At 43.5% G+C, this 18,237-nt stretch overlaps 1 protein-coding gene across 1 annotated transcript in view; it reads left to right on the top strand.

Annotated features, from left to right (window-relative positions):
• CAPN12 (calpain 12) overlaps positions 1 to 15,591 on the top strand; it is a 224,692-nt gene extending 209,101 nt beyond the window's left edge. The window contains exons 18-21 of the mRNA XM_069207523.1: positions 559 to 637; positions 3,243 to 3,359; positions 9,047 to 9,105; positions 15,137 to 15,591. Coding sequence (XP_069063624.1) covers positions 559 to 637; positions 3,243 to 3,359; positions 9,047 to 9,105; positions 15,137 to 15,163 — 282 coding nt within the window. The 3' untranslated portion in view covers positions 15,164 to 15,591. The remainder of the gene's footprint in view (positions 1 to 558; positions 638 to 3,242; positions 3,360 to 9,046; positions 9,106 to 15,136) is intronic.
• The last annotated feature ends 2,646 nt before the right edge of the window (positions 15,592 to 18,237 follow it).

Here is an 18,237-nt window from a genome sequence, read left to right as displayed (position 1 = left end):
CTTTGTGGGGCCCTGTTAGGGGGCCCCTGCAGTGCCCATGCCATTGGCATGGGCACTGCAGGGGCCCCCAGGGGCCCCAAGACACCCGTTACCGCCAGCCAGGTTCTGGCGGGCAGAACCGCCAGAACCAGGCTGGCGGTAAGGGGGTCGGAATCCCCATGGCGGCGCTGCCTGCAGCGCCGCCATGGAGGATTCCATAGGGCAGCGGAAAACCGGCGGGACACCGCCGGTTTTCCGTTTCTGACCGCGGCTGTACCGCCGCGGTCAGAATGCCCATGGATGCACCGCCAGCCTGTTGGCGGTGCATCCGCGGTCCCCAATCCTGGCGGTCTCGGACCGCCAGGGTAGGAATGACCCCCTGAGTACAGATTGAGTTTATCATATGCCAGTGAATGCTTTTATCTGCATAAATCACTCCTGAGTGAAAACTCACCTGTGCCGAAAATGTTTCCTTTTCAATACTAGCAGAGATTGGGAACATGTTTTAGTGAATTAAGCCCACTCTGTGGGCAGGGATGCCTATTTACTTTTGTCTAATACTCTGCGTCTATTTTGCAGCTCATATTCTCTGTGTATGATGCAAATCGATCAGGAACAATGGAGTCCAATGAGATTCGACTAGCTCTGAAGGCTGCAGGTAACTCATGAGGGCAGCAGAGGGGTATTGGTAGAGTTTTGTAAGGTAACAAGTGCTTATGGCTCACTGGTAGTAATGGCCACATCATGGGCACTCTTTCCATGAAGACACCATAGATTTCAGTCTTGATGTGGTATCTTGTACTTGATTCTTGTATAGTGCCTTATCCACATTGTGCTTGCATCAAAACGCTGAGTAAGAGTAAAGTAGGTCCAAAAAAGACAAAGGAAGGTCAGGAGAGAGAAAAAGAGGGGCCAAAATACAGGTAAAGACAAAGAACTTTATGGATGAAGTGATCATGCTAAAAGGCTACCATCTCAATAGACCTAACATAATATGTATTTTGTAAAGGACACATACACCCAAAAGAGTATCCTGGTTCGGTATAACAAATATTCGTTGTTACTCAAATCGACTCATTTTGTCAACCTTGGAGATATGAAAGGCTGAGTGGACCCACCAGGAATTGAACTTGTGACAGTGGGTTTTAACACAGGTCCGTGCAGAGGATGCATTAGTCCATAAAGTCACCAGACCCAGTTATAGTTTGTTACATGTCACTAACTTTAGAAGCCTGGTATCCAGATGAGCAATGATTGATCTAAATCTTCCAAACGTAATGCATTTTTTACAAAACAATTTTCATTTATCGAAAATACTTTTGATAAGTGTCCAGCCTGTAGAGTGACTTGGTACTACTGTAAGATTTGTAAATTCACTCAGGTTGATGGTGCTCCACCAAAATTCCCCTTGTGTGGTTTGTTTGCTGTACTATGTAAAATCAGCTGAGGATATAAGTCAAGTTGATAGTGCTCAGGAGGTCTCAAAATAAAAAATATATATATTCACTGACTCTGTGTTTGGCAAATCTTTTAAAGAGGTTTGCAATTGAATGGCCAAGCAGCCTGAACTTCACCCTGGCCATGGCTTCAAGGTTGCCACAGAATGGATGGACAATAGACAATCTCCCTTCTTACCTGTAGAGGTGAACGCACAAGTGAAATGCTTCTGATGTCACCCTTTGCCCTCTCATTCATAGACAAAGCCATTTCAGAAAAGATAAGCTCCCCCTCACTGAGAAGGGTGATCCTGCTATAGAGAGTCCAAGTAACAAGCAGGCATGACGACAACTGGCCTTCTTTAGACCATATTTAACCAGAGTGTGGACCATTGCCTAAAGTCCACCGGGGGGAGCCTTCCTGGTGGACGGGGTGCACCAATATGCCTGCCGTTAGGATTGTGACACCTTAAAACAACCTTAATGTCACCAATCTTTCTCTCACCTCTAAACTGGAGTTTATGATTACATCAGAGGAATGTAGTTTAATAAAGTAATCTCTTTCCTTTTTTTAGACAGTATGTTGGTCAAGAGCACTCCTAATCTCATCAATAGGGTCTGGGTTGAAGCAAAAGTTCCCTCATCTTCTCTAGTCTGTGCTGAGCAAAGTTTACAACAGATGTTCGAAAAAATTATATAACTGTTCAAACTGTGAACTCGAGAATTGTTCTGCTTAGTGCAGATGGATACAACCCCTGTTACCCATGTGTGAGTCTCATTAGAGAACCAAGACGCAAATTTCAGTGGCCATCTGGCATCTCATAGGAATGATTTCATGCACATTTTGATTCAAACTAAAATGCCTTTCAACCAGGTGTCTGCCTCTTAAAAAGCACATCATAACAATGGTCTGATAAATACCCTTGCTTATTGGCAATTACTGAGCAACTCTGTGTATTTTTCATCTTACCAATTACTTCTACTCAGTTTAAACATTATTTCATATTCCTGCAATATAGAGCAAGTTATTAGATTAATGTTAAAAAAAATAAGTTGTCTTAGTCAGCGCTCTCCTTTCATTGGGAGCCTAAATAATTCCACTTTGCTATAATCTCAAAGTCTTTTGTTGGTGAGATTAGCTTGGCGACTCTTCATTTTACAGGGAAACACAAAAAACATAGTGAACTTTGTCGGGTTGCAGAATTAATGTCACAGCTCAAACCTACTACATAGCTCCCCATCTCTTGCAACTCACTATATAAGTGTTTGAAAGAGGGCCATGATGTTGCATATGCTAGTTTCACGAGCCTAAAGTGATCTTATCACGGATTGTATTGCCTGGAGCGGCTCCTCTTTTATGGCAGCTGCAAAACTTTTACAGTAAAACCATAATAAACTAGACTTAAGAGGGGCCGGGCCATGGGGTGTGACGGGGACCGAGGGGGAATGTATAGCACTTCTGCCCCAGTGCGTATGCATGTTTGGCCAGCCGTCACAAGCCGGCTAAACATACATGCGCACTAGGCTCTCTCCCACCCAGCACTGTGGTGCCAGGTGAGAGAGAGCAGGCAGAGACTCTCACTCTGCCTCGGAGCATTCTGGCTGGGCACTCCATCCAATCCTAATGCTGCTTTCATGCTGCCAGCAGCATGAAAGCAGCATTAGGACTGGACACAAGGCAGGCTGGGAGCCTGTGCCTGCAGTGGAGTAGCAGATAGGAGCTGCGCAGAGAAACCTCTGCCACGCGCCGCCCCTTTTTCCCCGCACGAGCCGAAACTGGGTATCGCCCTTGAGGTGGTAAATTCTTTTTTTCTCATTTCCCACCAGGATTCCACTTGAACAACCGCTTAACAGAAATCATCACCAAGAGATACGGCGACGAACTGCTGAGGATCAGCCTGAAAGGCTTTTTATCCTGTCTGGTGTTGCTTGAAACAACGTTCAGTAAGAGCCACAATCTAGTGTGAACCTAGGAGGGATTAATCAAATTACACATTTTTAGAATTAAACTGTATTTTTTTTACTTGCTTCTCTATAGCCGTTTTTAATGGTATGTTTCACTGTTTCTTTTAGCTAGAAATCTGTAAGGCAGAGAGCTTCTTTTTTAATATTGATAATCCTTTTCTTCCCTTATATCATCCATTGGGTGTGTAATGGCCTCTTCAGTGGCTTCGAGTGGGTTCCTAGCACTGATGTCACACAGCTGGCACTCCCTCCCGACTGAGCCTTAAATTAATGTGGTGTGTGTGTGGTGTGGTATAGTTTTACTACGTAACCAAATTGTTGTAGACATCATGTTTAAACACCTACCCTGGCATCGTTTTTTCGCAAACGCAGACAATATTTTTTTCCTTGATTAGCAGATATTTGGGAAAATGGAAGTCCATTTTAACGTGAGCTAATCATTTTTCTTGCAACTTTGAAACCGGGTGGATGTTGGTGATCCTTAAAAGTGGTGCAAAAGTCCCAATATTAATCTGAAAATCCACGTGCCCATAATTAGGACTACTAATTGTAGATTCTGCAGGAATCACAAGAAGTTTCAAAGAGGCAAGCTTTGCACAGGCATATTGATTTCACTGACAGGTAAGTTAATGCTCCGCAGCCGAAGTAATGTTGGTAGTCTAGCCTAATTAATAGATTTGTGGTCATGGAAAATCCTCCAGTTTCTGTAGAAAATGTTAAAATTGAAAGCAAACCTACTAAAATCCACTTTTGTTTCCTCTAACTCAGGATTTATATTGTGGAGCAGTACCATAAGTAGGATAAAAAAAGTGGGGAATTTCAAAATGTGGTTTGGCCAAATGGGCAGTACTAGAAATCCTTTCCTGAAAGGTGTAGCCTATGTAACTAGGGGTGTGGTGTACAATGTGAACTTAAATCCTGCACTTCACAAGGCATACCTCCTGACCAGTATTTGAGTACCTTTTCTTTCATTGCATCCCGACATATAATGCAATGATCATACACCTAAAACAAGCCAGACATATTGGCTTTGCCAATGCTTGTTAGCAGTATGAGATAAACAAGTAATAACAATGCTTTTGTTGTAAATAATTAGTACTGATGACGTTTCAATTTTGAAAATATGAGACAGTCAAGTAAACATTAACATGGTCTGTGTAAGGGGGTATCTTCTGAGTGTCTCAGTACTCTTGTTCTTTTCCTTTGAAATCTCTCTCTCTCAGATACTCATTCCATTTATTTTCCTACATCTTTCTGAAATCCTCCATCTGCACAGCTCACAGTCATGTACCTCCTCTTCATAACCATCTTCTCTCTGTTCTTCTGTATGTATTCCCCCTTCCCCTTTCTGTGCTGTCAATACTCCAGCAGCAGTGTATTCCTACTTCACACTGTTTCCCATAAAATGGCAATTACAATTGACAAACATGCAACCATATGTCGGTGCGCTCTGCAGATAGGCCAAGGATTGGATGGGTATGTAGTCTGAACAAGTAGTGAAAGGGTGGGGGAACTAGGAGATTGTAAACAGTCCAGTGTACACTCTCCCACAGATACAAATAAAACACAATAAGTACACTGTTCCGAAATAGCCTACTGCACAATCCTAGTTTGGAGGGAAGTAGGATGTCACCCAAAACAATTGTTTGTTTAGGAGCAATAGCCCTCACCTACCATTAGGTGGCATGCTTCGTCATCGGGCTTGCTTCTTGTCGGGCCGGCACTGCAATGCCCAATGGGCCCCACAAGAGGGCTCTTTGCTGGATATCTTTTGTAGATAAAGTGCCGGAAAAAAGAAGAGGAATGTGCAGTGCTGTCTGGTCTATGATGGGTGAGAGACTGAAGTAGGTGAAGGTTAAAAGTGCTTATAGGTGCCAGTGCGGTAAATTTTACTTTGAGAAGGTGGGACCTATGTCAAGATTAAAAACAGGAATGCGCTCATTAACAGATACAATGATCTGGATATCCCTAAAAGGGTGTTTCTGAATGGAATCCCTAAACTGTAGGGGTGTAGTGAAAATGACTGTGTGTGGGAAACCCTACTCTACAGTGATGAGGTCAACACGTTTCACGCCAGTCTAGTCTCAAAGGATCTGTCAGCAATACATCAGGACCTAAAACTATGTTAACCTAGTCCTCAGGAAGAGAGTGAGTGTGCTCTCAAGGTGATGTATGTGAACACTCTATAATGATCACAGAAATCTCTGTATCACCTTCTGTGGGTAACCTTCAGGAAATAGAAGAAACATAAAAGGAAAAAACACATTGGTCATATGGACATATCATAGGAAATCATGGAGTGTGTGGTCACATGCACATGCTAGTGGTTTATACACACAGTGGTCAAAGCATGCCAAACTCTTGCTCCAACTTGGAAGGTAAACTGTGTCATCTCATGCATAGTGCACTCAATGTTATTCTCAGAAACAGAATGTGGAGCATCATTGGAACTCCTCTTACCTTCATAGATTCAGGTATGGGCCCCATGGGAAATAATGGATGCTACAGCTCCTGAACCCTGAAAATTTGACATTATAAAATATAATAGTGTCTGTATAATAAATCACATATGTCATGTTAGCCTTTACGGATATATAGAATAGAGTGAGTGGTCGATATATCCATGCTTGGCACCATTTATGGAATGGGTGGATCTGATATCATCTCATCAATGTGTATCTAAATTGTACAGGGGGCATTCCTGTTAAAAGTAATGTCCACATATCGTTGGTGCATAATTGTATCACTGTTATTGTCAGGGGACCTCAGTTGGAGCCCAAACATAGGTGAGGATGAAGCTAAGGTCCTGCAATGCTGCCGCCAATGTCAAGTGTACGCAGTCAATAAGAATATGCAATTCCAGTTTGAAACATATATTATAATTTTAACTGAGAAAAGCTTCCGCCCGGAATGAAAACAACTCTCAACAGGTGTGTTTCACGATCTCATAGTTGAAGGTGTTGCCATTAATATTGATGAGGAAATGCCAAAATCATAATCCTCAATTAGTAAAGAAAATAGCTTGACGTAACAAACTTCGTTCCATGGTCCCACCCTGCCCCAATATTGTCCCGAAAAGATCAAAGTACCAATGGTATCAGGCTTTCATGGTCATTTGACAGGGCCCACCAGCAGTTACTGAAAACTAGGTACAAAATAGTTTGTAACGAGTTAACTCCTTACGGAAGAAATAAACATCAAAAAGCCCAAATGGACTACTCACAGTGGTTGGAGAGGCTGCGGTCTGTTGACCTACCCGTTTTTCACGAACCCACCAAAGAAATTTGAAGCGTGCAGAAGCACTTTTAATGTAGCGGAGCACCCAGCAGCAAATAGCAGCACACAAGGGAAGAGCCATATGAATCGTGGAGGCTCAGGGAGATGCCCATGAGAAAGAGTGGCATGTGAGGGGCAGAGCAATATACAGCACACAAGGGGGTGGCGGGTGATTGTGGGAGGGAATCAGCACATGAGGGAAAGGTCTAGAAAACACACACCCTCTCATGGAGTGCTAAAAGAAAAAAGTAGTTCCCTTAATGTGAACTGTGAAAGGATACAACCCCACCAGTCAAAAAGATGGTAAAGACGGTGTACTCCAAGGGAGGGTCAAACAGTAAAGCCAATCAATGGTAAGAAATGGGTGGGCTTTTAGCCCACTGTAAGTTTTTGTTAAGCCAGCAATAGGTCTTTCACAACCAGACAGCTTGTGCTGTCTTGTAAGAGAGAACTAAAAATGGAGTTTATACGGATACAGGGGCAAAATAAATTTTTAAGTGTTACTCTAACCAGGCACAAAAACACACCCTAGCACAGTACCAATGTCTTTTGCGCAGGAGTGCAGGCAAAAATCATAAACCAATAAATGACCCCTAATAGCATATTGCACACATTTCCAGGGAATGATTTGCGGTTTCCGTTTTGCCATATTTTTCCACATGTTTGTATTTCTTTTGCTCAAAGAAGCCTGTTCCAGGAATTATGTGCATTGTTATATTAGTCTCAATATACTGTAGTGGTGAAGGGCTAGACATATGAAGCTATATAGCAATCACAAAGCCTGCTATTCACTAAATCAAGGAATTTGAGGAGTTTAAATGGCTTGTACAAATGTACTAAACCCATTTAGCGATTCGCTAACATGTTACCAAATTGCTAAAGGGATTGACAAAATGCTAAGAAATCACTATTTGGAATGGACGTGTTCAAGCCATTGGTTCCAAGCAGCAATTCCTTATTGTATGTGTTAATGTTTTGCGAACGAATTCTGCAAAACAGTAATACTTTACCACCTCCTTTAAGGTGGTGTTATGTCATCCACAAAAGGGAAGGGGCCTCCAAGGGACTCCCTCTGCTCTGAGAATGTTAAAAAGAAAAAATGTAAGAGTAGGTAGTAGTCCTACTGACCACTGCCTACTCTTCAAAAATAAAAGTTACAATTTAAGGAAAACAGGTTTTATTAAAAAAAAAATATTTACTGGTTTATTTAAAAGCTATCACAGACATGGTGGTCGGCTGACCTGAGCAGGCCACCATCACTGTAATGGCTGTCATTCCTGATGGGTCGCAAATTGTGACCTCCTTCGCTAATACTCATGAGATATGTAGATTTGCGACCGACTAGGAATCACTCTAAAAAAAAATAAAGTTTCATATATTAAGAATAGAGATTACGAAAGAGTAATTCAGAAAAAAATGCTATTTGGAAATCCCTTTTCTTAATGTTCGTCTATCTGGTCCAAAACGTGTAGTAAGGTAATTACTGAACTTTTCATTAAACGCTACCATTGTTCTTTTAATGTGGGGGAGGGGCAGACTGTGATTTCACTCCAGGAACACCATGGTTACCAGAGTCCCCCTCTATCAAAGTGTGAAGATTAAAAGGATTTTGCTAAAAAAATAAATTTGAAAATAAAAATAAATAGTTGAGTGTCATTTCATAACAATTTTACCAGAAGAAACCTGTAAAAGGGTATTTTAAAATTACCATCCTGTTATACATTGTAGAGCTGTGAAGCCCCGTGTTCAGTCCACGGAGAATGCTCTCGCTCCAAAGGAAGGGTCTACTAGTTTTGTTGCAAGGTGAGAGTACAGTGCAGTACAAATGATGCATAAGTAGGCATGTTAGTACCTGTTGTGGTAGTGGTGATTAAACATTTTTCTCTGGTTTCTGACCTAAAGGATCAGTTGTAATAACAGGGGCGCTCCTCCATGAGGGCGGAGGAGCATTGCCCCCGCCAGCCGTGGCAGCTGCAAAAACCTTTACAAGAAAAAGATAATAAACAGTGTTTATTATCTTTTCCTTGTAAAGGGGCGGGCCATGGGGATGCCTAGTAGTGAGTGGGAGTGCTCAGCACTCCTCCTCAACGCACATGTGTGGCTGGCCGTCTCGGGTGGTAACAAGAGTTCTTGCCAGGGAGGAAAAAATTACTGCCCAAGACGTATCCGCCTTCAGCCTTTATTTGTGCTACTTAATGAAGACAATCACCCCCGCAACTCATATAGGACCTTTGTAATTCCATCTTCTTTAAATGACGCTCGGTCCAGGCCTCATCCTGGTAAACTAGAAGTACAACTGAGACTAACCCAATCCATCTTCAGTGCACCATCAAGTCTTGCTTGCCCACAAAACAAAATAAACATTACTAACACATTTTATTACTTTACAGGGAAATGTCAAGCCCTGGACAAAAACAAAGATGGAGTCCTCCAACTGACACGCGAGGAGGTGAGAATTGCTTTTGTAAAAACTTCCCTTCATAATTTTTGTAAACCAACACACCCTCTGTTTTTTTCTGAAGAAATTACTGACAGCTCTATTTATTCGCGTGTGGTAAACTGAGCCTTTAGAGGCGTAAATAGAGAATGTGACAGAAATGCGTCCTCGTTTAGACCAGGGACGCATACGTAGCCATTTTCACAGCAACCAAGACTCACTGGCACACTGTTAAGGTCACTTTTTGTGACCGAATATTGGAGTTTGATGTAGATTTTTTTTTTAAACTGCCAAGTAACCTTCCCTGTGAGTCCTAAAAGTGCCTGTGTCCAGCTTGCACTTTATGTTGACGTTTCACTCACTGGTCTTTCCCAGATTAGATGCAGCTTGTAGCAGCAGGCCCATGTTTTATGAATGGTTTGTAGCGGATATGTGAACTCTCACATTGCGCCTGCATAGGGTCAAATACCTTCTGGAATTGATGGGGTAGTAAGGGTGAAAGATAGCCGCACTCCTATGGAATTAAACACAATTATGGGATTTACAGTGTGGTGCAGGTGGTCAAAATGCCTTACTACCCATAGGCATGAATAATGTGTACAACTATACACAAAACATAATATATAAGATAAACCACAGCGCTCATTAACAACAGTGTGATGCAAAAATTCGAGCTCTGTAATGCATAGTTGCTGTTGAATAGAAGAGAATAGGCACGTCGGTTGTTCACATCTTTTCACAAAAGATAGTCTCTTTATTGATGGACGAAATATATCCAGTGAGAAAGAGCATCGATCCAGAAACAGCCAACACGTGTTTCGTCACACTGGTGACTTTTTCAAGGCTGTAAAAAGATTATATATACATGTATCAATATTTTACAATTAATTCTAATAAAGAACAAAGTTTAAGACCACCGCCAACTGGCGTCTGTGGTCCCTGGCAAGAAACCATACAGTGAATGCAGAGTGAAAGCGATCAGGGCAAGTAAACGAAATGTGAACCAAGGACATGGCAACCCGACCAAAGTCACAGAGGAAAAAAACGAGGAAACACCATATAAAAGTGCTGTGAGTAGAAAGGAGAGAAAAGAATTCCCCGATATTCAAAAAGATAGAAATGTTAAAATAGTTTAGAACCCTTGTGAGCTAGAAAAAGAAAGGTGCAAAAAAGAGGAGAGGTACAAAAAAAGGGAAGACACCAAAAGTAAGTAAGTTGCAAGTCGGCCAACATAAATAAGCAATTAAGGGAGGATGTGCTTAACCAAGAGTTGCACTTACAAAACCTCCTGGTACAGTCCCACCAAAATGGTTGATGATGGGTTGGCGTTCTGGAAGAAAAACTGAATCATATATTATATCAGCGTTACCACACCTAGGGCCTCATTTGGGCCCTGGAGAGGGGAGGGGGGCAGCAGCCTGCCAGATCAGCAGAAATCGTTGGCTTTGCCTCCCTGACAGAGGACCCCTCCATCATATTTTGACCGCTCCTACTTGACAACTAGCTCAAACCCCACAATGCAACCACTGGTTCAGAAAATGTATTGTCCGGCATGCTTTTAGGTTTTAATGAAAAAGGGAGTTTTTCGCTGTGCGTGGAGACTATTGTAAATTTTCCCTGTTTGAGTCATGTCTAGGCAGGGAAAACAAGTGACGGTAGCTTCTTTTCAGGGCAGGCCTGAAACACTATGGCCCAGTGGCATAGTGAAGGACAGGTCACCAGGCTCTGCTGGTGAAACCTGACAGGTCCCCTAACTTTGAATGGAGAGGGGAGCTGTGATTTTTGAGGGGCTGGGGCATCACCTTTAAGTATCACTGCAATGTCGACTGTGATCATGTGAGGTCCAAGTTTTGCCTGGTAGGTGGCGGAGGGGTGCGCTTATGGTAGCATAGTCCTGGATGTACCTGGCACAGTAGCTCGCCATGCAAAAGAAGGATCTTAGCATACTCACATCTTGTGGTACCCTGGTGGTGGTGAGGGCCTTGACTTTTCCCAATCAGGCGTCATTCCCTTCTCCGAGAATGTTTGTCCAAATAATTTCAGTTTGGTCTTGTGGGACGTGCACTTCTCTGCGTTAAGGGTGAGTCCTGCTTTGACGAGTAGTTGACATACTTTGCGGAGTGAGGAGTCATGCATTTTCTGCGCGGCTCCGAACACCAGTATTTCATCACTGTATTCAATGACTTGAGGCATGACATCTTGGAAGATCTCAGCTGTCAAGGAGATGCTGAAGTTTAGTTGCTTATATCGAAAAAGTCCAAGGTACATGAAGAATGTCGTGATATACCGGAATCTTTTGTATAGTTATATTTGGTGGTATCCTTTAATCAGGTTAAGCTTGGAAAAATGATTTGCTCCATTTAGTTGCGTGATCATGTCTGCAATGTGTGGGTCAGGATGGCACTCTCGCTCAATTGCTTTGCTTGGTTGATGCATATCTGTACATCACATTTTTTGTCTTTCTTTGGTACCACTAGTATTAGGGAAACCCACAGGATGAGGCCTTTGGAGGTTTCAATGATGTGTTTTTTCACAAGGGTTTTGATTTCTTTCTCCACTGCTTGGGATGGAATGCAATCCATATGTGCCTTTGTGGGACAGGGTTGACATCCTTGTTGATGTGCAGCTGAACACAGATAACCTTCAACTTCCTTAGCCCACTGTGTAGTGTTGGGATTTTTTGGGTTATCCCTTTATTGGCCTGTATGTGGTAGCTGATTGAGATCAGACCCATCTCTGTTGTTTTGGCAAAGCTGGGGAGGCAAGAGTCTGATACTTTTCGTTGCAGCACATAGCCGTTGTTTTGTGTCTTACAGATGCTGTGAGCCACTCTCATCTGTGTAGAGGCTTGGATGCAACCTGGGTGTACACTTGGACATCTGATTGTTTTAGGTTCGGGGTCAGTGTGAGTTCTCTGAATCTGTCGAAGGGTGTCACTTTGATAGAAACTCCACTTTCAATGATGAATGGTATTGAGTGGTCATTCACTCTCAAGTGGATTACTAGGCATGTGCTTGCTGCTCTTGCTGACTTTACCTGTTGTATCTCCTCTCCGTCATAGTGTATTTCTGCTAATCCTAGGTTTGCCACTGTTGCCAAGGACGGGGATGTTGGGTGCAGGTATCATCCCATCCAGTATGTAGATCTTGGCAGCTGTTTCTTGTCTCCAGTGTTTGAGTATTGTTGTAAATTTTCCTGTACATTTCAGGGATTTCCATCCTGCCCATGTGTACATTTTCTGCTGGGTTTTGGTTAATTGCAGTCTGTATGACAGGTGTGTTTGTTCTTGTGTTTTTATTACGTTTCCATGCATGCCACTGTCCGCTACAAAATCTACTGCCTGGCTTCCCATCCTCAGGTAGCCAGTTGAGTCCCTGGTTTGTCTATAGGTATCATCAGGAAGTGTCCTCCATCACTTTTGCAGGATGTCGACACGGTTGACTGGCTGGATGGCGAGGTAGAATGTCGCTGTCTGGGCTTGGACTCATTGTTCCACACATAGGGGGTCATTCTGACTCCCGCCGGCCGCGGTAACCGCAGGGCCGGCGGGAGCCGCCAGAATACCGCTGCGCGGTCAGAAGACCGCCGCGGTTATTCTGAGTTTCCCGCTGGGCGGGCGGGCGACCGCCAGAAGGCCGCCCGCCCGCCCAGCGGGGAACCCCCTTCCACGAGGATGCCGGCTCCGAATGGAGCCGGCGGAGTGGAAAGGGTGAGACGGGTGCAGTTGCACCTGTCGCGATTTTCAGTGTCTGCATGGCAGACACTGAAAATCTTGGTGGGGCCCTGTTACGAGGGCCCCTGCAGTGCCCATGCCAATGGCATGGGCACTGCAGGGGCCCCCAGGGGCCCCACGACACCCCTTACCGCCATCCTGTTCCTGGCGGTTGTGGCCGCCAGGACCAGGATGGCGGTAAGGGGTGTCGGAATCCCCATGGCGGCGCAGCAAGCTGCGCCGCCGTGGAGGATTCCCCAGGGCAGCGGGAAACCGGCGGTACACCGCCGGTTTCCCGTTTCTGACCGCGGCTGTACCGCCGCGGTCAGAATGCCCAGGGATGCACCGCCAGCCTGTTGGCGGTGCATCCGCGGTCCCCGGCCCTGGCGGATTTTACCGCCAGGGTCGGAATGACCCCCATAGTGCCTTGCTTTGTCTTCTGATCTGCAACAGCGGCTGCATGTCTCTTTGGTTTTCTCTTTTGTTATATGTCAGTCAGACTTTCCCCGCCTATCCTGAGCTCAGCAGATGAACTTGAAGTGATTCTCTTTCCCACATCGTCTGCAGGTCTGCTCTAGAGCTGGGCACTTTCCCCTCATGTGGGTATGACAGCCCACATATGTACAATGCATTTGTTGGTCTGTTGGGTATGGGCTTGTGCATGCCTTTGCTTGTCTAGTGGTTTCTCTTCATGGTGAGTACTGTCTCTTTGTGAGTGGTTCCTGCTTCCATTGTGGCTGCTTGTCTTCTTCATCAGCTCTTGCTGCAGCTGGCATTTTGTCTAGTGTGTTTGTTTTTCTGAGCATTTGTCTTCAGAATGAGTCAGACTGGGATCCGTGGATTATCCTGAGTCGCATGGCTTAATCAGCATTGAATTAATTGAATCTGTAGTGCTTTATGACTGCTTTTAGATGGCCCACAAATTCATCCATTTTCTTTCCAAGTTGTTGGTTTGTTGAAGATGTTTCTCTCATAGTTCATATTGAGTGTCGGGTCAAATTTCTTGGCAAGTGCATCCTTTGCTTTTTGATAAGTGATCACTTCTTCTTTCATGAGTTTTTCAAATGCTTCCCTGACACCATCCACTGCCAGATTCTGCGGGGCTATCTTGCTGGGTCGCGGTGGCGGCTGTCAGGTTGCAGGTTGGGGCTCTGGTCATCTGAGTAGGGGGTTTGCTTCACTGCTGCCCTGCTAGATTTGAAGACAATGGTACCTCCAACTGGGGCATGAGTCCGTGGGGCTGCTACTTCTCCACCTTTGTCATCTGCTGTAATGTCGATGTATCAGTCATAAAATGATTCAGACATGAGATGAGATGAGTGACCCTAGTCTCCACAACTTCTTCCAAAACTAAACATCCCACATCCCAAAAGCTTTGCCTTCCTACCTCATGTGCCCTTCCAGGGCACGTAACATCCTGCCCTTCACCCGCCAGGTTCGTCTTGTGAGTCTTAGTGCCCAGCTTCATAATCACATACAATTAACACTATGTATTTAGTGACATTCATTTGTCGGAGATAGAAAAGGTCATCTGGATCCATATATAAATATATCTCCATGGATGCCTACCTCCGCAATCACTAACAAGTGACACTATCTATTTAGGGACCTTCATTTGTAGGAGATAGGAAAGGTCATTTGGATCCATGTATAAATATATCTCCATGCCTTAAGCAACAACCACCAGGATAGACACCTTTTGCTAGGGATACCCAGAGTTCCACAAGTGGCCACCAGATACCAGATCTTATCAGAGGAGTGGCGACTGGATATCAATGCTGGAGCCATGTGTGAGCAAACAGCATCCATATTTAGTCCAGCATTTTCCTGATCTAAATGTAGACTGTTTTTCAGGGAGCACAGGCAGGTTTCCAAGAGAATTTACTATTGGTGTGTCACAGAAGATCCCCTATTTATCTATGTGAGGGCCTCAGAGGTCCGATTCATATAGGAACCTCTACTCACTCCCTGCATGCTTTCCCCAGCGGAGACATTTCAACTCTGCAGTGCAGAAGGTTACTGGGTGAAAATGGTCACGTGGACAAGAAAACTGTACATTCTGGCTTTTCTACTGCTTGACGATGATAGAGTAGGTAATAGGCTGTAGTGGTTTTATTACATAGCACATTCCCCACCTGGGCCCAGAATCAATGAGAGTGAGGAGGAGAGAAATAATTATTTTGAGTAATTCAGTGAAACATTTGTCTGAAATGTTAGCTCACCCTCAAGTGTCTCAATTACTATTAGAAGTTCTCAAATGTCAGAGCTTAAATATTTGGGCGCCTTTCTGTTTTGATATTAATGTTTCCCAATCTCTTTTTCATGTTCTAGTGGGTCGAGCTCTCAACCTTTGCCTGATGTGAAGAAGCTGAGGAGCATCACTTTTCAGGAATAACGGAGCACCAAACATATAAATAATCCAAATATATTAAGTGTGTAAATCATCAAAGGGGTATTTGGGTGCTGTGAAAAACACCTGCTCGACTCAGGCCTGACTTCCTCAGAAATAACAAGTGAACATCACGAGGTCTGACTCTCAATATTCAGAAATTAACTTATCAGTTTCTACCTGTGAAACTCAAAGTTGCAACTAACAGAGTTGCATTTCAATGATGTTCGTCCGGAATTTCAGTATAAAAGTAAACTTATTGCAGCTTTGAAAAAACAAAACTCAGAACTTTTGAAAACTCAAAAACTCAACCAAATTCATGAAGGAGAGTGAATCTCTGTTAATGGAAACGCTTTACACATAAAAAGTATTAAAGCATGTTTGTAGATGTGTTAAACTTTCCGTATCTTCTTTATTGAGACCTGAAATCCAGTCACCATTTTGTTTTTTTAATTGTCAATCCCTCAAAATGTATATGCCTAACTATTGTAAAACAAGCTGCCAGGAGAACTGTTTTTAGAAAAAAACTAGTTGTCATCCTAAAAGATAGTTCTTCGTTATTGGTCTCTTGTAGAGATTGAGGTGCTTGGAATGAAAGCTCAAACACTTCTGTGAAAAACAGACATCATTGCCTAAAGACCAAAAACGACTTTGAGTTAAGTTGCTTTGTGCACACTGCTGTTCAGGGGTAAATGCACGCAGCAACCACAGCAGCCTTTGCTCTCTTGTAGTGCACCAGCACTAAAATTCACATCTGGTAATGTGCTATCCCTCCCATTTAGTAGTGTTCCAGTTCTCAGCACACCACCACAGGATCCCAGAATGTCTGAAAAATTTGAAATTTGAATATGGATGTTGGATATGGTCATTGATAATAATACACCATGAAGTTGTTGCTCACAGAAGGGCACGCTACAGTAGGCAGGTAGATGAAAAACTGCAGTGAAAAAAGCTGCACATATCACAAGGCCCACATCTGCAAACTGTGAGCCTGGTGGACTTAGGGTTTTTTACAAGCGAATCTTCAACAAGCTGCACCATTATTACTTATTGAACAACCCACAGGAGTAAGTTGTCCATGCATGCACAATCTTTTTACAGTGTTCTTCCACTTTGTCTCTTCCCCCTTTCTTTCCTTTAGTTTATCATTCATGCAGCCACTTCCTTGTTACCATGCTAACAGTCTGGCAGATACTTTGTACATGAACTTGAATTGAGTCAAATTTGCTCATTCATACCCAATGTATTTTCTAGGATATGTGGGCTGGAGCTGATGGCTCACTTTGCAGTTGAAGAGTAAAGCAAAATGATGGGGGCCCACCTGCAGAATGTAATGAGGGACACCGGTGTCACCCAGATTGACAGATATTAATTTGTTTTGGGATTAATGAGGGCCCCCTGAATGGTTGATCCCCTTTCTCCCCGGATGCAGGGGCCTACTTGGGAAAGCAGAGTGGCTTTCATAAATCTTTAACCATTTCTTGGTCCATGCAATTGCATGCAATTTGAAAGGCATGCAATGCCATGGCTTGGAGAATGAGGGGGCCCACCAAAACAAGGAGCCCTGGCCCCCGCCCACACCATGGGGGAAGCAGGGGTCTCCATTACACCCCTGCACTGAAGGCAGATGCCAAAGACCTAACCTACCCGTTAGACTACCACTGCAAATAATGCACTCTCATTCACTGGCGGTTCAAGTGGCGAGTCAACCCCTGTTCAGGATGGAATCAAGCCCACTGGCTTCTTCTAAGTCCATGTAAAAATTGCCATTGTCTTTACGAGTGGGAGATTAGGATCCTCTTTTCCACCATCAACATCTCCCTCTGGTTGTGTACCTTGTTCAGGGTCTGAGCCAAAAAATAAAATGGAGACTGAACTGGTGTGTCTGCCCTGGTAGAGGCAATGGTATAGAATCAGGTTGTAAGAAACTGTTGTGAAAACTGAAATTAGAAGATCTTCAAATAATGGAGGAATCAGTCATTAGGAATCTCCAATATCCTTTGGTCAGCTTTGCTGCAGCATGGAGTCTCTGAGCATTCAGCTGAGAGTTTGCCTCACTTTACAAAAGTTTATATACATTTGCAATCACATAGGAACTCGTGAAAAGCAATGATCTCAACAGAAAATTATTAAAAAGCAAAAATGTCCTTGAGAAATGCAGCTGTATCAGGAAGATTTCAGACAGCTTGCCGCTTATCATAGACAATGGTTGATTGGTTTCCCTTCTTTGGCACATCTGGTTACACTTTAAACAAACAATTGCTCACTAACCTTGACAACACAATGGGAAGTTCAGAATATTTATAACTAATCTTATGAGAACATCTGTGCAATGTCAGCTTACTTACCGGCTCTCAGGCTGTGGTGACAGTTTACAAGACTGAGGGAGTGATAAAGGCTTTTCTTCAGTGATCTTTAAACTGGAAGGAAACATTCTGCAGTTGAAGCCTTCATCAGGCGTGTAATTCACTAACCTTTCGAGGAACCCAGCTGTACTATGCTAAACCAGATCGACATGTTTGCCATGGGAATATGTTCATGTAAAGGGTACAAAGAAGAGGAAAAAATCTCTCTCAATCTTTCCTTTGATTGCCTTTTTTAAATGGGCATTCACTCTATCTCTCTCTGCATCAGCCACATAATTTCATACTGATTGCAGTTTATCTGGATAACATAAACTTATTTGCAGTAACAGGAGTCTTAGGGATACATGCTGAGATACATGAAGGTAATATGTTTCGGAGAATGTATACTGTTACCATTATTGCCAAGCAAATAAACAGACCTTTCAATAACCTAGACCTGCAGGACCCAAAGAGGGACCCCAGATCATCCCAGAAAATTCATTTGGTTGCCTCATGTACTTGATGCCCAATATCTTGCAGATTTACCAATACCTTATAAACACTGGTATGCCAATGCAGCAATCTGTTTTAATCATACTACAGACTCCACCCTTTTCAACTAATAGGTCTAAAACCATCCAGTTTTGTAGAGCTCCGGTCCTCATAGTAACCATTTCTAATGCTGCTGAGGTTTCATT

This window comes from Pleurodeles waltl, chromosome 9, assembly GCF_031143425.1.
Source record: "Pleurodeles waltl isolate 20211129_DDA chromosome 9, aPleWal1.hap1.20221129, whole genome shotgun sequence".
Classification (NCBI taxonomy): Eukaryota; Metazoa; Chordata; class Amphibia; order Caudata; family Salamandridae; genus Pleurodeles; species Pleurodeles waltl.
Note: the sequence above shows the minus strand (reverse complement) of the source record. Positions and strands in the feature narration are given on the sequence as shown.